General features: G+C 39.1%; 8 protein-coding genes and 3 pseudogenes across 14 annotated transcripts; 5 read left to right on the top strand and 6 right to left on the bottom strand.

Moving 5' to 3' along the window:
- LOC104792070 lies at nt 64-1,345 on the bottom strand (annotated as a pseudogene).
- LOC109124926 (non-functional pseudokinase ZED1-like) lies at nt 1,435-2,734 on the bottom strand. The gene has a single exon (XM_019246871.1). It carries the CDS (start codon nt 2,716-2,718, stop codon nt 1,603-1,605), a length of 1,116 nt encoding a protein of 371 aa, XP_019102416.1. The 5' UTR covers nt 2,719-2,734; the 3' UTR covers nt 1,435-1,602.
- On the top strand, nt 2,759-3,934 carry LOC109133355 (non-functional pseudokinase ZED1-like). Its single transcript, XM_019246386.1, has 3 exons — nt 2,759-2,767; nt 2,898-2,962; nt 3,207-3,934. The coding sequence occupies exons 1-3, from the start codon at nt 2,759-2,761 to the stop codon at nt 3,913-3,915; spliced, it is 783 nt and encodes a 260-aa protein (XP_019101931.1). The 3' UTR covers nt 3,916-3,934.
- Nucleotides 4,488-5,830, top strand: LOC104699187 (annotated as a pseudogene).
- LOC104699186 (non-functional pseudokinase ZED1-like) lies at nt 5,913-7,322 on the top strand. Its single transcript, XM_019246873.1, has one exon. It carries the CDS (start codon nt 6,138-6,140, stop codon nt 7,197-7,199), a length of 1,062 nt encoding a protein of 353 aa, XP_019102418.1. The 5' UTR covers nt 5,913-6,137; the 3' UTR covers nt 7,200-7,322.
- LOC104792069 (non-functional pseudokinase ZED1-like) lies at nt 7,610-9,205 on the bottom strand. The gene has a single exon (XM_010518098.2). The coding sequence runs from the start codon at nt 9,116-9,118 to the stop codon at nt 8,039-8,041; it is 1,080 nt and encodes a 359-aa protein (XP_010516400.1). The 5' UTR covers nt 9,119-9,205; the 3' UTR covers nt 7,610-8,038.
- On the top strand, nt 9,335-10,870 carry LOC104792068 (annotated as a pseudogene).
- Nucleotides 10,929-12,401, bottom strand: LOC104792066 (non-functional pseudokinase ZED1-like). Of its 4 annotated transcripts, none has more exons than XM_010518093.2 (2): nt 11,255-12,401; nt 10,929-11,015 (listed from the first exon to the last, which is right to left on the bottom strand). In XM_010518093.2, exon 1 carries the CDS (start codon nt 12,304-12,306, stop codon nt 11,278-11,280), a length of 1,029 nt encoding a protein of 342 aa, XP_010516395.1. In that variant the 5' UTR covers nt 12,307-12,401; the 3' UTR covers nt 10,929-11,015; nt 11,255-11,277. The 4 variants fall into 4 exon arrangements, with proteins under 4 accessions (XP_010516395.1, XP_019102420.1, XP_019102421.1 ...); XM_019246875.1 differs by lacking the exon at nt 10,929-11,015 and having other exon boundaries at nt 11,070-12,017; nt 12,099-12,394; XM_019246876.1 differs by lacking the exon at nt 10,929-11,015 and having other exon boundaries at nt 11,070-12,014; nt 12,099-12,394.
- On the top strand, nt 12,521-13,898 carry LOC104792065 (non-functional pseudokinase ZED1-like). Its single transcript, XM_010518092.2, has one exon. The coding sequence runs from the start codon at nt 12,836-12,838 to the stop codon at nt 13,877-13,879; it is 1,044 nt and encodes a 347-aa protein (XP_010516394.1). The 5' UTR covers nt 12,521-12,835; the 3' UTR covers nt 13,880-13,898.
- Nucleotides 14,111-15,856, bottom strand: LOC104792064 (non-functional pseudokinase ZED1). The gene has a single exon (XM_010518091.1). The coding sequence runs from the start codon at nt 15,312-15,314 to the stop codon at nt 14,127-14,129; it is 1,188 nt and encodes a 395-aa protein (XP_010516393.1). The 5' UTR covers nt 15,315-15,856; the 3' UTR covers nt 14,111-14,126.
- Nucleotides 16,667-19,870, bottom strand: LOC104699185 (carboxyl-terminal-processing peptidase 3, chloroplastic). Of its 4 annotated transcripts, none has more exons than XM_019246867.1 (12): nt 18,965-19,870; nt 18,797-18,878; nt 18,585-18,715; nt 18,430-18,516; nt 18,245-18,323; nt 18,076-18,164; nt 17,938-17,973; nt 17,747-17,866; nt 17,586-17,672; nt 17,349-17,498; nt 17,121-17,228; nt 16,667-17,026 (listed from the first exon to the last, which is right to left on the bottom strand). In XM_019246867.1, exons 3-12 carry the CDS (start codon nt 18,687-18,689, stop codon nt 16,775-16,777), a joined length of 1,113 nt encoding a protein of 370 aa, XP_019102412.1. In that variant the 5' UTR covers nt 18,690-18,715; nt 18,797-18,878; nt 18,965-19,870; the 3' UTR covers nt 16,667-16,774. The 4 variants fall into 4 exon arrangements, with proteins under 4 accessions (XP_019102412.1, XP_019102414.1, XP_019102413.1 ...); XM_019246869.1 differs by having other exon boundaries at nt 18,797-18,873; XM_019246868.1 differs by having other exon boundaries at nt 18,797-18,868.

Raw genomic sequence — 20,082 nt, 5'->3', positions numbered from 1 at the left:
CATCTGAGTTCTGAAGTTACTCTCTTTGGCTTGCCAAGATAATGTCTTTATTCAATAATGGAATCCATAAAAAGAGAGCTCAGTATTTCTTGATTTCTTCATGATAGAACAAACAAAAGAACTCAAAATACATTGAGACATCACGAAAACTTCTCAGAGTTTATCATTCTTTCAAGAATAAAGAATCTAACAAGAGAAGGAAGAGTAATTAAGAGAGTTTCTCAATCAGTGAGCTCTTTAGCAACTTCAAGCATACCACTCACTGGATCTTCTTTCTTGTATCTCACACACCTCAAAGCTAACCTAAGAAAGGCTTCAACCTGTGACCGTCTCAGAACCAAATCATCACCACCACCCAAACCATTCCATATCTCTTTATCAACAATCTCATCAAACCCATTCCTCTCCATTACCTCACCCCTCAGACACATGATCGTTAAGAGACATATATAGGAGTCTCACCAGGTCCATTAAACACAGCAGCTCTTCCAGACAACAAAACCAACATCACAACACCAAAGCTATAAATATCAACTTTCTCAGTAACTTTCATAGTCCAGTAATAATCTGGATCAACAAAACCAATCACACCTTTCACTTCATCTTCTACATACAGCTCTCCCTCTGGTATTGCAACACAGAACCAGAAATCAGAAAGCTTCGCCGTCCAATTCTCATCAATGAAAATGTTCGTCGGATTTATATTCCGATGGATTATAGTCTCTGGAAACGCCGTGTGGAGATAAATCACAGAAGTAGCTATCTCTTTAGCAATCTTCAATCTCACTTTCCATGGCAAAACCTCTCCACTTGAGATTCCTCCGTCTTTACTAAGCGGTCCGTGTTCTGTGTACTCACAGACTAAAGCTGGAAGATCAAATTCCAAACAACAACCTATAAGCTTAAAGGTATTCTTGTGTCCACTCATCTGAGAGGATACAGAGATACTCGATACACTCCTGTGAAGTTTGAGAAGGTTTGACTCGACCATTTCTTGATTGAAACTGGTCTTTCTTCGATTACGCCTCTGTACCAAATGAAATATCCCCAACTAGAGATTACTTGGCTCTCGGAGAAATTGTCAGTCGCTTTAAGGATTTGATCGGAGGAGAAGCAACGAATCGGATTGGTTTTGCCGTCGAACGAAGCGATTAGCTCCTCCAATAGAATCCCTCCGTTCTTCAAATCCGATATTTTCTTCTTCTTCTTGTTATTCTTACTCATTAGATGAATGGAGCAGAGAGGTAAACAAAAACAAATTCAAAAGTAAAGATCTTTACAGAGAAAAATCGTAACTTTGTTTTTTTCAAAAGAGCAAGCTTGATCTGTTCTTCTCCTCGAGAAGATCGTTTCTATTTGGATCAAAATTCCGACAATTAGATATTTCAGTTTGATCCATATCTTTTCACTTACTAAACAATTCACCCAATAAAATTATATAATCACATCTACACCCTCAACTAGACATTTCAATTTGATCCACATCTTCTTTACTATTACACATTGAACCAGTAAATATACAATAGCTACTCTATGCCCACAAAGCCTCAAACGTATTCAGAACCAAAGATAATAATACTTCAATTTGGTCCAAAGTGAGTATTAAATTTTGTAAAAACCACTTTCTGTCCATCTCTCAATCTTTTTAAGTTCTTTGGCAGCTTCCATCATCTTTGGAACATCACCTCTATGACCAGTGCATCTGAGTGAGAGCGTTAGGACTGCTTCCATCAGCCGTATCTTGTGTTCTTCGGTTACATCGTCACCTATACTTTCCAATATATTTGGATCCAACATCTCAAAGATTCTTCCCTCTTCCACAAATTTGGATACCCTATCTGAAATCCTCATATTCATGACATTTTGTTTGTCTTCAAACTCTTCAAATAGACTCTCATCTTCACTGCAGCAACAATCAACCACTCCATACATACTCGTGAAAAAGTTTTGCAACAACACTCCAAAGCTAAAAACATCGGTATACTCAGTGATCAATCCGGTGGCCGCATAGTTGTACTCAAGGTAATCTAATGTTCCTTCTACTCTATCAGCATGAACCTTAACAAATGTCTCTCCTTCTGGTATTGACACACAAAGACAAAACCCACTTAACTTTGCTGTCCCATTTGAATCCAAGAAAATGTTAGAAGGTTGTATATCCGTATGAATCATAGTTCTTGAAAACGCGGTGTGAAGGTAAGAAGCAGCAATTGCAATCTCTTTCACAATTTTTATCCTCATTCCCCATGGCAAAAACATTCCCGGGTTTGGAGTATTGAAAGGTATACGTTCTGCATACTCACAAACTAAGACCGGATGCTCAAATTCAAGACAGCAACCTAACAATTTGAGAAAATTCTTGTGACCACTCACCATTGACGAGACCGCAATGTCACGACAAATCTTTTCTAATGTATCAGATTTGTATAAATTCCATATGGCTCTTTTGATCAGAACAGGACGGTTTTGGAGCATACCTCTGTACATGAACTCGAACCGAACCACGAGATTGCTCTCGCTGAAGTTATCAGTGGCTTCGAGGATTTCGTTAGCAGAGAAGGTTTTAATTGGATTGGATTTGCCGTTGCAAAGCTCGATGAGATCTTCTAAGAGTACCTTCCCGTTCTCTTGGAACAATCTTAGCCGTTGATTTGCTTCTAAGTTCTTCTTCTTCGTCTTCTTACTCCAAAAACTCATCTTCTGATCATTCATCAGCATCAAAGACTTGACCGAACACGATACCTTTCCCCGTGAAATTATGAGACTGGTAGGTCAACGAAATACAAATAAATAAAATATTATTGATCTTTAAAGTAATACAGTAGCTTAAAAGACTTGTCTTTTTATTAAGAACAATATAAAGTTTTAGTTTTTTATAAAGTTGGAATTTTTATCAGTATTTTGGAGCTGAAATCGACGATGAGATCATCTTGGAGAAGGAAGAAGACTGTGGAAGACAAGCGTAATGAATGGTCCTTCAACAATGGAGGAACTTTTCTTCAGGAACTTATCGCCGATTGTAATGGTATCTCAAACCCTATCCGTTTCTTCTCTTCCGATCAAATCCTCAAGGCCACGGATCGATTCGATCCCAGTTTTAACCTCTCTCGTCGTAGACTCTTTACCTGGTACAAGGGCGTTATCGAAGACCGACCTTACGCGATCAAGAAATTCACAGAGTCGGAGTTTACAGAAGAGTGAGTGAGAGAGGTTTACAACGACATTGTCTTATCTACTCAGGTAAGCAATCAAAGTAGTTTTCTCAAACTCTTGGGTTGTTCTCTCGAGTTTCACCTTCCTGTTATAGTGTTTGAATACCCAGAGAATGGAGTTTTGAACGAGCGAGGAGGTTTTGGTTGCGAGGATGGTCCATTGTTGCCTTGGAATGTTCGGTTGAAGATTGCTGTGACTTATCTTCACACAGCTTTCTCTAGGATTATTATACATAGAGATATCAAGCCGACGAATGTTTTCTTGGATAGGAACTGGTCGGCTAAGCTGACTGATTTCACGTTTTCTGTGTCACCCCCTGAGGGTAAGTCTTGGATTGAAGATGAGGTGATGGGAACTTTTGGATACATGGATCCGGTTTACTACACCACGGGTTTAGTGACTGAATATATTGATGTGTTCAGCTTTGGAGCCTTTATGTTGGTTCTTTTGTTGGGAAGACCAGCTATTTTGGTTGGAACAAGTGGGGTTCATTGTAATATTCTTGGTTATGTGAAGGATCTGCAGGAGAGAGGAGAAAGTGTTGAATTTGGGATTAATGATTTGAACGACGTGAGGTGTAGTCAGATGAAAATGTTTCTTGAGCTGGCACTGAGATGCTGTGAGGAGAGGAATGAAGACAGGCCAAAGATGATCTTGGTGGCCAAAGAGATTAAGCTGATAGAAGGATTACTCGATTGTTAAAGCCTGAGATGCTGGAGAATGGGTCTGAGGATGGTCACCTGGATTTCGTATTTTTAGAAGTAATATGATTTTGGGGTGAAACTTCATTTTGATTTGGAAAGAGTTTAGAGAGTAGATAAACAATATCTTTTGGTTTTGGAATCAGGCAAAACATGTAGGATGATTGTGGTTTTCTGAGAAGCTCGGTCTCGAACTAAGGAGTAAAGAGAACTTGCTTGAAATGTTTCTTATTTGAACTTGCTACAAAGTCGAAGCCTCATGAAAGTTCCCGTGTTGATATATCCGAGGTAAACATGATTAGTCTGTATTAGAAGTTGTAGATTAATCATGTTACCAGAACTGATATTGTTTCTTGTTCACGTTAATGATAATACGTTCTGTGGACACGAATTGGTGATGACTGATGGAGTCAGGTCAAAATGGGACCCAAAAATGTAGCCAATGTTGGAATTTTCAACGAAGGAACTGGAAAAAATTGTCTTTGTATGCTTTGAAGATCAAATTGATTCTTTCAGAAGCAGCTTTAGGTCTTTCTTGTTTTTGGAAGAAAACTGTAGACCTCTTTGCCAAGAAATTGATTAATTTGTTTAATGGAATCGATGGTGAAGCTGAAGAAGAATCTGACATATGGGTTTTTCGGAAGAAGTAAGGAAGAAAGGAGGTTCTTGGAGAACGGAAGCATCTTCTTGAAAGAGCTCATCGCTGATTGTAACGGTAAATCCATTCCTTTACGCAGTTTTGCTTCTTCCCAGATCATGAAAGCCACCAAGAATTTTGACTCCAGTTGTTTTGTCTCTGAGGGAGCAATCTACAAGTGGTTTAAAGGTATCATAGAAGATAAATACTACTTGATCAAGAGATTTCACGAGGATAGATTCATAGAAAACGAAGTTAGAGAGCCTTACAAAGACATAGTCTTGTCTGCTCGGATGAGCAATCACAGCAACTTTCTGAAACTAGTTGGATGTTGCTTCGACTTCAGTTTTCCGGTTTTTGTGTTTGAATATGCAGAACATGGAGTTCTGAATCAGCGAGGGTGTATCACAATTAACGGAGAAGAGTCTATATTGCCATGGAGTGTACGGTTGAAGATAGGAAAGGAGATTGCAAACGCTGTGACTTATCTTCACATGGCATTCCCTAAGATCACTATACATAGAGACATTACGCCAAAAAATATTTTCCTGGACAAGAATTGGACTGCAAAGTTGTCTGATTTCTCGCTCTCCATAACGCTCCCTGAGGGAAAATCAAGAATAGAAGCTACAAGGATTGGGGGATCCTACGGGTTCCTCGATCCATTACATTATGTCACAAAATTTGTGACTGAATATACCGATGTCTACAGCTTTGGAGTCTGTTTGTTGGTTTTTCTCACTGGCAGACCGCCTTACGACCACGCTAGATCTTGTGGGGATATTCAACATATTGCTGGCTCTGTGAAAGACTTATATGAGGATGGGAAGCTCGATGAAAATTGATCCAATGATGGCAAAAGACATCACAAGCGGCCAAAGATTGCAAGTGGAAGCGTGTGTGATGCTGGCTTTGAGATGCTGCAAGGAGAGAGATGTAGACAGACCAAAGATGATCCAAGTAGCCAAGGAACTCAAGCGGATTGAGCGAATAGAACCGTCACTAGATGCTATGTCTAAATTGTTAAAGCGGGAGATGCTGGAAGATGGGTCAAGTATGGTCAAGTGGACAAAGAAATTCGGAATAAGATTGAGATCATGCTCATACTAAGTTTCTGTATCACTGGATTTCTCACTGCATTACTTTTTGGGTAAAGCTTCAGAACCATGTAGAATGGTTCTAAAGTTTGCATAGAATCTTGGTGTTGAACTAAGGAGTAGTGTGATTCTAAGCATATATATTTGAAATTTTGGCTTGAATGCTTTCTTTTTAAACCAAATTCTCTGAATCTTAATAGTTACATAGCCAGAGAGATTTGAAAACAGAGAAATACTTTTTATGGAGAGGGTTTTAGGTTTGTCACAATTTAAGACTTTGTCTGGGTTCGACTTTCAAAAGTCCTTCTATCGACCCGAGTTCTTTGACCAAATCGATCATCTTTCAACGAATAGTTCTGTCTTCAAACAAAAGGTACTGTCTTGTATTAAAAGATTGGATTTTAGCTCTATGTAAGAAAATTTTCGTCTTTTTGGTTTTGGTGGAAAAATTTTGAACATCTTCGCTCAAAAATTCTCTATATTTGTTAAATGGAATCGATGACGAAGAGATTGAAGCAATATCTGAGATATGGGACCGTGAAAAAGAAGGAAAGAAGCATGAAGAAGAAGGAGAGATGGTTCTTGGAGAACGGAAGCGTCTTCTTGAAAGAGCTCATCGCTGGTTGTAATGGTAAATCCATTCCTATACGCAGCTTTACTTCTTCCGATATCTTGAAAGCCACCAGTAATTTCGATTCCAGTTGTTTTGTCGCTCAAGAAGGGTTCTACATATGGTACAGAGGTGTAATCGAAGATAGATCTTACATGATCAAGAGATTCTCCGAGTATAAAGTTACTGATTACAGAGTTGGGGAGGTTTATAAAGACATTGTCCTGTCTGCTCGGATGAGCAACCACAACAATTTTCTTAAACTATTAGGATGTTGTCTTGAGTTCCCTTTTCCGGTTCTTGTGTTTGAATATGCTGAATATGGAGTTTTGAATCACAGAGGAGGTGTTATGATTAACGGGGAGGAATCTTTATTGCCTTTGAGTTTAAGGTTGAAGATTGGGAAGGAGATTGCAAATGCCTTGGCTTATCTTCACATGGCGTTTCCTAAGATCATCATTTATAGAGATGTTAAGCCAATGCATGTTTTCTTAGACGAGAACTGGACTGCAAAGTTGTCTGATCTATCTTTCTCAATATCGCTTGACGAGGGAAAGTCACAGATAGAAGCTGAAGACGTGCTTGGTACATATGGGTACCTTGATCCATTGTACTTTGCAACTAGACTTGTGACAGAATATACCGATGTGTACAGCTTTGGAGTCTTTTTGATGGTTATTATGACTGGCAGATCGGTTTACTTCACCGGATCTGATGGGTACATTGTAAGTATTCGTGGATATGTAAAAGGCTTATATGAGAATGGGAAGCTCAGTGAAGTCATATGTCCTATGATGATGAAAGACATTACAAGTGCTCAAAGAGTACAGGTGGAAGCTTGTGTTTTACTTGCTCTGAGATGCTGTGAGGAGAGGGATGAAGACAGACCGAAGATGATTCAGGTAGCTAAAGAATTCAAACGGATTGAGACATCAATTTGAGATCATAGCTAGAGATCATTTCTGCTCTTAGATTGTATAGCCAAGTTTCAGAATCATTACTTTCTAAAGTTTTGAAAGCATATGATTACAGACCTGAAGAATGCAAAAAGCTTAAGGGGTTAGAAAGACTTGTCAAAGCGTCTTTGTCTGAACCAAACAAAGCTTATGTTGTATATGGTCTTTCTATGTTTATCAGATTTCTCTAGTATTTTTGTTGATAGTAACATGACCCTAGATGGCTAGATTTCCAGATTGCCCCTAACCCTGATGGTAGCGTAATGAAACTGTGAAGCTATCTCTGCATTATTAGTTGCAGAACTTTCAAAGATGATTTACAATGCCCAGTTTTACATCTACTTCCAGCTATGTTTGCCTGCAAGTTTGGTATATCGTAGATATAATATAACTAATCATGGGAACAAGAACCAGTTTTATTTAACAGGAAATTACATTAAGAAATGGGATACATAAATGCTCAGATATGAATCTTCTAATAAGAAACACACTCTCATAGAAGGTCAAAGTTCAAGTAGTATGTTTCTCCGAGCTTTTCTGAGTTATTGCTATATGGACGAATCTGAGTTCAATACTTCAGAAATTTTTTTTTCAAACTTTTGACTTCACAGTCCAAGAACACAGAAGAGGTCTTTAGCTAGAATCTTTCATTGATGTCTCAATCCGCACGAGTTCCTTAGCTACTTGGACCATCTTTGGTCTCACTTAATCTCATCTCAGCGCAAGTATACAACACCTTTTTGCGGTTTCAAATTCCAGTAGACTATTTGTTCAAACCGTTGACATTTTAAGAAATGTTTTTCAAACTTAGCTATTTGCTCTAGCTAGTATCTCAAAAACAATGACTCAATCTGCTTGAGTTCTTTAGCTATTTGTATCATCTTCGGTCTGTTTTCATCTCTCACCTCGCAACATTTAAGCGCCAAAACCACACATGCATCCACAAGCTCTTTTTGAGCACTTGTAATGTCTTCCATCACCTTCGGATCTATTACACCATCGAGTTCCCCATTCTCATGAAAGCCTTTCACGTAGCTACCAATATGTTTGTAGTCCCCATCATATCTACTGGATGCGAGAGCTTGTTTACCAGTGAGAATAACCATCAAGAAGACTCCAAAGCTGTACACATCGGTATACTCCGTCACAACTTTCGTAGTATAATATATTGGATCGAGGTACCCGACTGTTCCTTGAACGCAATCAACTTCAATTCTTGATTTTCCCTCAGGGAGGTTTATGGAGATTGAGAAATCAGACAACTTTGCATTCCAGTTCTTGTCCAAGAAAACATTCCTTGGCTTAATGTGTCTATGTATGAGGATCTTAGGGAACGCCATGTGAAGATAAGTTGCAGCATTTGCAATCTCTTTTCCAATCTTCAACCTTAAACCCAAAGGCAAGAAAGATTCTTCACCGTTAACCGTAACACCTCCTCTATGATTCAAAACTCCATGTTCTGCGTATTCAAACACAAGAACAGGGAGACTAAACTCGAGACTTATTCCTAATAGCTTTAAAAAGTTGTTGTGGTTGCTCATCCGAGCAGACAAGACAATCTCGTTGTAAACCTCAGCTACTCTGTAATGAGTAACATTGTACTCGGAGAATCTTTTGATCATGTAAGATCTATCTTCGATGATACCTTTGTACCATACGTAGAATCCTTCTGCTGTTACAAAAGAGCTGGAATCGAAGTCATTGGTAGCTCTTAAGATCTCGGAAGAAGTAAAGCTGCGTATAGGAATAGATTTACCATTACAATCAGCGATAAGTTCTTTCAAGAAGATGCTTCCGTTGTCCAAGAACCATCTTTCTTCCTGACTGCTCTTTTCTTTTTCCTTCCTTCTCTCGAACGATTCAGATCTCAGACTCTGCTTCAACTTCTTCACCATTGATTTCATCTAAACAACGTTTAAAAACATTGCCGTGGTTGCTCATCTACACTCAGACTACTACTGGCTGTTTCAGCTTTTCCTCTTCGAACAAGATAGACTTGATGATATCTGAACTGAATGCATAAAAGATGGATCTTTGGGCTTTAATTTTGCATAGGCCCTTAAACTTGGCCCAATACATTCTATAGTTGCTTCTTCTTTCTTATGTCAGCTAAAAGCTTGTCTGTCGTTTGGGATCAGAAAGAACAGAGAGCTTTTGACTTTCAGAAGCTTTTAGGTAAAAGGTGTCCTCTTTATTCATCTCACTAACAAAAGGTTAATACTTTGCTGAGGGGAAACCATAATCTTTTGTCCCCAAAGAATTAAGTTTGAGAAAAGGAAATTAATGAAGAAGCAGTATCTGAAATCTGGGTCTGGGACAAGGAAGGAGAAGGACAAGAAGAAGAGGTGGTTCTTGGACAACGGAAGTAACTTCTTAAGAGAACTTGCCGCTGATTGTAACGGTAAATCTGTTCCTATTCGCAGCTTTTCTCCTGAGCAGATCTTGAAAGCTACCAGTGATTTCGATTCGGGTTGTTTTGTCTCGCAAGATGTATACTATAAGTGGTATAGAGGTGAAATCGAAGACAGACCTTACATGATCAAGAGATTCTCAGAGGATGAAATTACAGGACACAGAGTTGATGAGGTTTACAACGACATTGTCTTGTCTGCACGGATGAGCAATCACAGCAACTTTCTTAAACTGTTGGGATGTTGTCTCGAGTTCCCTTTTCCTGTTCTTGTGTTTGAATTCGCAGAACATGGAGTTTTGAATCAGAGAGGAGGTGTTGTGGTTAACGGAGAGGAATCTTTATTGCCATTGAGTTTACGGTTAAAGATTGGGAAAGAGATTGCTAATGCTGTGAGTTATCTTCACATGGCGTTCCCTAAGATCATCATACATAGAGATGTTAAGCCAATGCATGTTTTCTTGGACAAGAACTGGACAGCAAAGTTTTCTGATTTATCCTTCTCGATATCTCTCCCTGAGGGCAAATCAAGAATAGAAGCTGAAAGAGTTTTGGGAACATTTGGGTATGTCGATCCATTATATCATACCACGAGTGTTGTGACTGAATATACAGATGTTTACAGCTTTGAATCTGTTTGCTGGTTATTTTTACTGGTAAACCGGCTGTTATCACTATTTCCGATGGAGATCTCCAAGGTATTCTTAGCTATGTGAGAGGGTTATATGAGAACGGGAAGCTCGATGAAGTAATAGATCCACTGTTGATGAAAGATATCACTAGTGGTCAAAGGTTGCAAGTCGAAGCGTGTGTGGTCCTTGCTTTGAGATGTTGCGAGAAGAGAGATGAAGACAGACCAAAGATGATCCAAGTAGCTAAAGAACTCAAACGGATTGAAACATCATTGAGAAATTCTAGCTAGAGATCCTCACGGAATTTTGTGAGATTAACTTTGAGATTTCTCTAAAGAGTAGGCATCACAAGAACATGAGTGCATTATGAAGTATAGAAACTCAGATTCTTAAATACAAGAGATATCGACTGCCTAAGAATACTTCCATTTGCAGTATTGATTGCTCGGGAATGTCATCACTCACGCTGTTTAACATCTACTGGTCTATCAGTTCAGTCAACAAACCTCGCTCCAGAAACTTTCCACTGTATCATGCCACACATTTTGTTACAGAATTAACCGGTCTGTATAGCTGCGGCGTTTTTTTGTTGGTTATTTTCACTAGAAGACCAGCTCTCTCGTTTTTCCTGGATCTGATGCGGATTGGGACGTCACTTTTGAGATCCTGACTAGACATCCTCTGTTCTGATATAAACTCCACTTAACTTTGATTGCATTTGAATTCTTGTCAATGTACTTTTTAGTAGTCTCAAGAAACCTGTGTCAGTGTATGACATGTGTTTGTGAATTGGAAGCAGTTTCTACAAGAACATGACTGAAAATGGGAGCATCTCTAATCTCCAAAAGAAGCTTTTTATTTTGCTTATATATAGGAGTGGCTATGTAAACAATCCTTGCATACAGCATATTACGTGAAAGAAGACTCGAAAACAAGATGATGATAACAATTTTTTCCATTACCGACTACACAAACACAATAGATAGATATAATCTCACCAGAAGGTCCAGAAGAGTTTGCTTCATGTATGGTTTTCTATCTTCTTGAGCTCTTTTGCAACGTCTATCATGCGAAGCACGTTTTCCCCTGCAGGTCTGAATCTAATACATTTCAAAGCAAGTTCAAGGAATGCTTCCATCTGCAGCCTTAAATGATCAGGAATATTGTCAGTTGTGCTATTCAACATCGAAGGGTCTATCAGTTCAGTGAACGGACCTCGCTCAAGAATCTCCCCAACATAATCAGGCAACATAATCAGCTTATAAATGTCACCATTAGCGGGTTCTTCATGCAATCTACGCTTTCCTGTCAAAAGACTTAGCATGATGAATCCAAGGTTGTAGATGTCAACATTCTCAGTGACAAAGCCTGTTGTTGCATACTGTGTCTCCACAAAGCCTGTTGTTCCGCAAACCATGTCTTGTACGCCCGATTGTCCCTCCGGAATCGATATGCTGAGGCCGAAAGAAGAGAGCTTAGCAGTCCAATTCTTGTCCAAGAAAACATTTTCAAGCTTTAAATCCCTATGGATTATAGTCCTAGGGAATTCAGTATGAAGATAAGTTACAGCAACTGCAATCTCCTTAGCGATCTTCAATCTTACATTCCAAGGCAAAGGCTTGATTACCATCCCCGCACCTCCTCGATAGGTAAGAGCTCCCATTTCTGGGTATTCACACACGAGAACCGGACGAGGAAACTCTAGACAACACCCTATAAGCTTGAGAACGTTTTTATGGCAGCTCATCATCGATGAGACTGCTATATCAAGGTAGAAATTGTGAGGGACTAAGTTTTCATATTTAATGCACTTGATCAGTACGGCTCTGTTTTCAATTGTACCTTTGTACCACAAGAATATGTCTTCATAGATTACGTAGTTCCAGTCGAAGTGGTTTGTGGCTTGAAGGATTTGGTGGGAAGAAAACGTACTGATGGGATTGTACTTACCTCCTGACGATGCAATAATTTCTTCCAACAATAAGCTCCCATGCTTCTGGAAATTGATCTTTTGTTGTTTCTTCTGTTTCCTCCTTGACGGGCACAACATCTCTGAATTCACAAATTGAGGTTAAAGATCATCTTGTGAAGGAAAGGACGCAAGAAATAATGAAAAGAAAGAAAGAGACGATAGAAACTCAAAGTCAAGTCAACTTTTGGTTTGGCTCTGGTTCTTTCTGTAGGACCATTCGTTTCGTTTCATCATCAATGAATAAGTTTGTTGGGCCTTAAGAAAATGGGCTACCATTGACTTTTTTTTAGACCCAAAACTACGTCTTTTGTTCCCTACGACTTTTTTGTGCCATTGTTATTGGGAACTTTATTTATTTACTTTTTAGTCCCGCGGACGGAAAGATTCTTAAGAAGTTCGAATCTTTTTTGAAACTTTTAGTTGGGCCTATTTTGAAATCGAGAGAGGCCCATATACTTGACGCAATACCCATTTTTTTAATTCTTGAGTTTTCTCTTCGTTGACACTTGACATTGACAGAATTCGGAGATCCAAAGGGAAACGTGAAACAACAGTTCTGAGCAGACTCTGGATTGAATATTATACCATCATCTTCAATCGAGAGTCAATGAAGAAACGTTATCTAACATCTGGGTCTGATAGAAGAAACAAGGAGAAGAGCTGGTTCTTGGACAACGGAGGCGTCTTTTTAAAAGAGCTAATTGCTGATTGTAATGGTAAATCCATTCCTATTCGCAGCTTTTCTTCTGAACAGATCTTGAAAGCCACCAGTAACTTCGATTTAGCCTGTTCTGTCTCACAAGGTGTGTACTATGAATGGTATAGTGGTAAAATCGAAGACAGATCTTACATGATCAAGAGGTTCTCCGATGATGAATTCACAAGAAGACACAGAGTTGGATCGGTTTACAATGATATTGTCTTGTCTGCTCGGATGAGCAATCACAGCAACTTTCTCAAACTGTTGGGATGTTGTCTCGAGTTCCCTTTTCCGGTTCTGGTGTTTGAATTCGCAGAACATGGAGTCCTGAACCAGCGAGGAGGGATTGTGGTTAATGGTGAAGAGTCTTTATTGCCATTGATTTTACGGTTGAAGATTGGGAAAGAGATTGCAAATGCTGTGAGTTATCTTCACATGGCGTTCCCTAAGATCATCATACATAGAGATGTTAAACCGATGCACGTCTTCTTGGACAAGAACTGGACTGCAAAGTTGTCTGATTTATCCTTCTCAATATCTCTCCCTGAGGGTAAATCAAGAATAGCAGCAGAATGGATTATGGGAACATTTGGGTATCTCGATCCATTATACTATGCCACTAGTTTTGTGACCCAATATACCGATGCGTACAGCTTCGGGGTCTTTTTGTTGGTTATTCTCACTGGCAAACCGGCTGTCTTCACTGATTCTGATGGAGATCCCCAAGGTGTTCTTGGCTATGTTAGAGGTTTATGTGAGGATGGGAAGCTTGATGAAGTCATTGATCCAATGTTGATGAAAGATATCACTAGTGGTCAAAGGTTGCAAGTCGAAGCGTGTGTGGTGCTTGCTTTGAGATGCTGCGAGAAGAGAGATGAAGACAGACCAAAGATGATCCAAGTAGCTAAAGAACTCAAGCGGATTGAAACATCATTGAGAAATTCTAGCTAGAGATCCTTATGGAACTTGATGAGATTAACTTTGAGATATCTTTGCAGAATAGGCATCAAAAGAAGAGCTATCAGTTACTTGGAATATGTATAGCTAAGTAAAATATCCCTCGATTATGAAGTATAGAAACTCAGATTCTTAGATACTAGAGTTATCTTGAAAGAAACCTCGTAAATGAGAAGATCCTAACAACTTTTCACTACTAAATACTGTATAAGAAATAGTCTCACAAGAAAAGTTTGTGGCGTCAGGTATGTTTTTCTATCTTTTTGAGTTCTTTTGCAACGTCTATCATACGGGGCACGTTCTCTCCTGGTCTGAATCTTACACATCTAAAAGCAAGCTCAATGAACGCTTCCATTTGCAGTCTTGAACGCTCGGGAATGTCATCACTCGCATTTTCCAACATCGACGGGTCTATCAGTTCAGTCAACAGACCTTGCTCAAGAAACTTCCCAACGTAGTCAGGCTTTACAGGAAGATAAACAGCGACATCCGAGTTGTATTCAGACTTTCCTGTCAAAAGAACTAGCATGATAATCCCAAGGCTATAGATGTCGACATTCTCGGTGACCAAACCTGTATTAAAGTAATCTGGTTCGACATAGCTTGATGTCCTGCAAACCATGTCTTCTACGCCCGTTTCTCCCTCTGGAATAAGTAAGCTGAGGCTGAAAGAAGAGAGCTTAGCAGACCAAGTCATGTCCAAGAAAATATTTGCAAGCTTTAAATCTCTATGGATTATAGTCCTGGGGAATTCGGTATGAAGATACGCTACAGCATCTGCTACCTCCTTAGCGATCCGCAACCTTACATTCCAAGGGAATGGCCGGAGTCCTTCCTTTCCGCGTCTTATGCAGTTTAGAGCTCCATTTTGTGGGTATTCACACACGAGAACCGGACGAGGAAACTCCAGACAACACCCCAAGAGCTGGAGAACATTCTTATGGCTACTCATCAAAGACGAAACAGCAATGTCGCGGGAGAAGTTGTCAGCCTCAAAAACAGAACAGTCTTGGAATTTCTTGATCAGTACGGGTCTGTTTTCAATCATGCCTTTGTACCACACGAATCTGTCTTCAGAGATTACATAGTTCCAGTCAAAGTGGTTTGTGGCTTGAAGGATTTGGTGGGAGGAAAACGTACGGATGGGATTGTATATACCTCCTGAAGTTGCAATGAGTTCTTCCAACAATAAGCCCCCGTTCGTCTGGAAATTTATCTCCTGCTCCTCTTTCTTCTTCTGCTTCTTTCTGAACAAACGCAACATCTCTAAACCCGGGAAATGAGATTGAAGAATGAAGATTGTCTTGTGTTGAAAGGGATGCAAGAAGGAAAGAGAGTCAGAAGAAGTGCTAGAACAAGTCAAGTCAACGAGGGTCACTTTACATGATTTGGAGCTTATGCAAAAAGTCAACAATTCATGACTTTCCATATGTTGTTAAATGCACAGTACATCTTAATTTGTTCTTGGTAAATAAATGTGAACAATCAGTTTTCACGTGATGACATTATGTAAGGATTAATTTACATTATGTAAGGGTTATTTGTTCTTGAAAATAAAATGAAGAAGATTAGAGAAAGCTTGTTTATTCATGAATCACTTTCTCTGTTTTATTAATAAACAAGAGAAATGGAAATAGGAAGTGAATAAGATCACATAATTAGTGTGTTACATAATGAAAGATAGCTTAGTGCAAGTAGTAGCTGAAGAGGGTCACAAGGGAAGCCCCAACCAAAGAGCCAAGAGCTGGCAACGCAGCTGAGGCGGCGTTTCCGGAGGGTCCTGGTGCCGGAGCTCCGGCTTCCTGTGCAGCCATGACGGAGGTCATGGAGGCAGCAGCGAAAAGCACACCACAAGCAATCTTCTTCATCTCCATTGTTGAGACCTGAAAGGCTTTTCTTTTCTTCTTTTTATTTAGTTTTTTTTTGTTGTGTTTTTTGAAGTTCTTGCAGGTCTGAGGAATATGGATGGTGTTGATGGGGTACTTATATGTGTGGAACTTGTGTTAATTTTAGTAATCTTTACTTTTTTCTTTACCTAAAAATAACAGAGTTTAAGGGAATTAGGAGAGGAAAAAAAAACTAGTTATTATGTTGGTCAAAATTAACTAATTCGCCGTTAAATATAACTATAATTACGGTGAAAAGAGTTGCAATATGTGGCTTAGCTTTATTTTAGCATATCTGTTTCTGTATTCTTGTTACATTATACATGACTGCATGAGTTTCAATTTCGGTACGTAGAAAAAAAAAAAATTAATAGATTTTACACCACTCGTTGGTTAATGCAAAGAAAACTCTACCAAAAAAAAAATGCGAAGAAAAACCGTGTTAATTACACAAAACATATCTAAAAATTCAAATGATTAGTAGAGTTTCATTTTCAATATTAACAAACTCCAAATGCTACATTTAAGATGATTAGTTGATTACGTTATACATATAGATCTGCAACATGACCCTTGTCTTCCAAAGCTTGTAAACTTATGCGTCAGCCCCATGACTTATTTTATGTCAATAAAAATTTCGTCGTTCTAACTAGGGGTGGAAGTGCCGAAGTGGAACGAAAAAATGTAAACAATAATAACTCTATATAAATGTAAAAAAAGAAATTATGATGCAGGTAGTGCCGTTAGATCGTATAAGAATCGTGAGGTTGCGTTTGATTCGGTTCTCTCATCTAATTCACCATCCGAGTAAACCATATTATTTTCATCTAAGACTTGTTGTTTTACCCATTTTGTCAGCAATTCGGACTTTTCATATGCGAATAAGATGTAATCTTTATACACACGGCAACAAGTGCCAAATAGATTTATACATGGGACCAGTGACTATCAATATATACACCACACCATAAACTAGTCCTATATTAATTCACGATAAAACCCCTCAAGAAGCTGTTCCATTAGATCGTCGAGTCTCAAGTTCGTGCTCAGCAACCACAACACATGAGTCTGCTTCAAGCAATGGAACCGAACTGTTCACCTTCTTATGTATCTCACCGGTCAAAGAATCGATCATATCCGTGGTACAATGTACATCAGGTGCAATCCCTACTTGATCAATTTCGTGTAGAGACGGAGACAAATACTTAGCCACCGTCACAAACAAAGCCGACCCATCGTTTAGCTCCGTTACACTCTTGCGAAATCACAAAACATACAACTTTTCATCATAAGATCAAGATTTGTAAATTATTATTGTTTACACTTTACAGCTTACTTTATGTATGTACCTGAATTTTTCCTTTCCCAAATGTCCGGTTACCGACAAGTGTAGCTCGACCGTTATCGTGTAAGGCACCTGCTAAAATCTCACTTGCACTCGCACTTCCTTCATTCACCTGATCACCATTTTTGATTGAGAGATTAACTGGGAGTGGACTTATAAAACAGACCTTAATTAACTGATATTTCATTGTATCTATTATTCACCTAGCCAACTTATTTACATATATACTTACAAGCACGACAAGTGGATCATGTGTCACGGCGTGTCCATCAATCATATTTATAGGTGATGTAACCCCTTCCCGGTCAATTGTATATACAAGGGTCTCATCTCCATCAAGCCATAATTGTGCAACATCGAGTCCAGCTTTAACCAGACCTCCCTGAAATGGAAATGTCCAAAGCTAAGTGTCGTAAAATGAACAAACACACACGAAAACTCGTTGTAAAAGCCAAGACCTGAAAATTACCGGATTGTTCCTTAGGTCTAGAATGTATGACTGAACATTCTGATTCTCCATCTCATGTACAGCACGCTCCATTTCGGATGCTGCAGTCTGTCGGAAGATTTGAATCAATGAGTGTATATATCATATCTCGTTTATATTTTTATGTTTTCACAAGATTAAACCTGAGAAAATGCTGTGAGTTTGACATAACCAGTCTTTCCTAAACGTCCATGAGGTGTTGTATGTGGGATTATAGTACTGGATATTGGAGATAGCTTAATGTAATCTCGGGGTACCTTGACCTTCACATATATGAGATGCACTTATTTAGTAAGTAACCGAACAAATCTAAAATAATCAGCGGAAATTATACCTCTCTGATACCAGAATCTGTCCCTGATCCATTCACCTGCAAGACAAGACAATAACTTACATGGTTTGATTTCAACTATACAGAGTTTTCAACAAAGAGAATGCAGAGGGAACAAATAGAGAAGACAAAAAATAGTACACTTTTAAGTTTTATGGTAACAAACGTTCCAACTCGGCCTCTCAGCTTCTGTGCTGCTGCTTCACTATCAATACCATCCATTTTCTCACCTGAAATCTCATAAGAAACAGCAGAGTTGTAGCCAATTTCCAGATATACAAAAAGTTACTACGGATAAGGACCAATGTACCATTTATCTCGACTAATTCCTCGCCTTCATTTATTCCAGCACGATCTGCCGGGCTACCTTCTATGCAAGACATAACAACCTACATTGGACTCTACCATGAAACAAAATCGATATCTACTTCATGTTTAGAAAATGAAAAATTAGGTATTGCAAAAAAGTCTCAAGATGTGTTTGGTCACACTAACCAAGTGACCTGTTCTTGGTTCTGTGTTTATGAAAAGGCCAACACCTTGGAGATTTCCATCGCTGCCAATTCTAAAACTTTGGTACTCCTGCAAGTCATAATGCATCAAATCATGTCCAGAAACACTAATGGAAGAATCAAAATTTGTAAAATTACCTTTGGGCTAATGAGTCGAGTAAAGGGATCACCAAGCGTAGAGAGCATAGCTTTGATCTTTCCGTAAACAGCATCAGCTGATCTTAAAGGAAACATTTCCACCATTGTCTGCTGCAACTTAGAATCCCAATCTGCAAATATCAAAAACACTTTCCTCAAGAGAAACATTTTACAAAAATTTCACACAAAATTCATCAAAATCTGAACTTTACCCTGATGATTAAAAGTTGGGTCGACGAATGTTTCTCTAATCAAACCCCAAGCTTCCACAAGAGTTCTCTGTACTGTTCTAACCTTAAACAAAACATAAAAATCCAAACTTGATTACTCAGAGACGTTACAAAAACAGAGAAACAGAGCTCAATCTCACTGAGGCTAACACTGTAAGCGTTCTGAAGTTGATCTGGCGAATTCTATCTACCAAGACCTCGCTATGGGTTAACTGGGTTCACCACCACCTCATTCGCAGTGGATCTTTCTGGTCAGAGAAACAAAACACTGTGGTTGGTTCTTGGATATGGAAGAAGCTTCTGAAGTATCGGGATCTAGCAAAACAGTTTCACTGCGTAGAAGTACATAACGGCGAGTCCACTTCGTTCTGGTTCGACAACTGGAGCTCTTTGGGCCGTCTGTATGAGGCAGTGGGGGACCGTGGCTGCATGACTATGGGAATACCAATCTCAAGTACGGTAGCTGAAGCAATGGAGATGACTGGACGAAGGAGAACACGTAACAGCTTCCTCTGTTTGATAGAAGACGAAATCCATAAGAAACAATTGGCTCGTGTTCATGATCGACAGGATATTTCTTTGTGGAAACGCAAAAGTAATACATATCACAAGAAGTTCGTGTCAAAGGACACATGGTTCCACATCCATAGTGTGCACCCAATTATGGCAGAAGCTAGAGTGATCTGGTTCCCTCAAGCAACTCCACGGTTGATGGTGAAGAACAGACTCGCAACAGGAGAAAAGATGGCAACATGGAACACCACTGCAAATACAGGATGCATTTTCTGCAATAACCCAACGGAGACAAGAGCGCATTTGTTCTTCGACTGTCCATACTCGCGGCAGGTTTGGGAGTCGCTGGTTATCCGACTTCTTCAGCACAAGTACACCACGGACTGGACGCAAGTGATACACCTACTCACAGGAAACAATTTGGACAAGACTCACTTGTTTTTGCTCAACTACACTTTTCAAAATGTTATCCACTCCATTTGGAGGGAGAGAAATGACACGCGCCATGGAGAACCACCATCACCAGTGGAGAAGCTGGTGAAGTTGATTGATAAAAATGTCCGCAATAGACTAAGCACAATGTCTGATGTCGATGGCACATTCATTCAGGCTTGGTTTGCAACAAGATTTCATTAAATTGTCAGGGTTGTTTTTAAGCAAAACAGGATCTAAACAAAGTTTTGTATCATTAGTGTAAAATGTTTATTTTTTTTTGAATATAATTTAACATTAAATTCAAAAAAAAAAAAAAAAAA

Source organism: Camelina sativa, chromosome 6, assembly GCF_000633955.1.
Source record: "Camelina sativa cultivar DH55 chromosome 6, Cs, whole genome shotgun sequence".
Taxonomy (NCBI): domain Eukaryota; kingdom Viridiplantae; phylum Streptophyta; class Magnoliopsida; order Brassicales; family Brassicaceae; genus Camelina; species Camelina sativa.
The sequence above is the reverse complement of the archived record's forward strand: the minus strand, read 5'-3'. Positions and strand labels throughout refer to the sequence as shown.

What these genes read in the sequence shown, in the direction of transcription:
- LOC109133355 (XM_019246386.1), top strand. An exon ending in GAAGACTGTGGAAGACAAGC is followed by an intron (nt 2,963 to 3,206) that starts GTAATGAATGGT and finishes AGAGTGAGTGAG; the next exon opens with AGAGGTTTACAACGACATTG.
- LOC104699185 (XM_019246867.1), bottom strand. Translation starts at nt 18,689, where the DNA reads ATGGTGGAAATGTTTCCTTTAAGATCAGCTGATGCTGTTTACGGAAAG. An exon ending in CTCGACTCATTAGCCCAAAG is followed by an intron (nt 18,517 to 18,584) that starts GTAATTTTACAA and finishes TATGACTTGCAG; the next exon opens with GAGTACCAAAGTTTTAGAAT. An exon ending in AACTCACAGCATTTTCTCAG is followed by an intron (nt 17,673 to 17,746) that starts GTTTAATCTTGT and finishes ATCTTCCGACAG; the next exon opens with ACTGCAGCATCCGAAATGGA.
- LOC104792069 (XM_010518098.2), bottom strand. Translation starts at nt 9,118, where the DNA reads ATGAAATCAATGGTGAAGAAGTTGAAGCAGAGTCTGAGATCTGAATCG.
- LOC109124926 (XM_019246871.1), bottom strand. Translation starts at nt 2,718, where the DNA reads ATGCTGATGAATGATCAGAAGATGAGTTTTTGGAGTAAGAAGACGAAG.
- LOC104792065 (XM_010518092.2), top strand. Translation starts at nt 12,836, where the DNA reads ATGAAGAAACGTTATCTAACATCTGGGTCTGATAGAAGAAACAAGGAG.
- LOC104792064 (XM_010518091.1), bottom strand. Translation starts at nt 15,314, where the DNA reads ATGGAAAGTCATGAATTGTTGACTTTTTGCATAAGCTCCAAATCATGT.
- LOC104792066 (XM_010518093.2), bottom strand. Translation starts at nt 12,306, where the DNA reads ATGTTGTGCCCGTCAAGGAGGAAACAGAAGAAACAACAAAAGATCAAT.
- LOC104699186 (XM_019246873.1), top strand. Translation starts at nt 6,138, where the DNA reads ATGGAATCGATGACGAAGAGATTGAAGCAATATCTGAGATATGGGACC.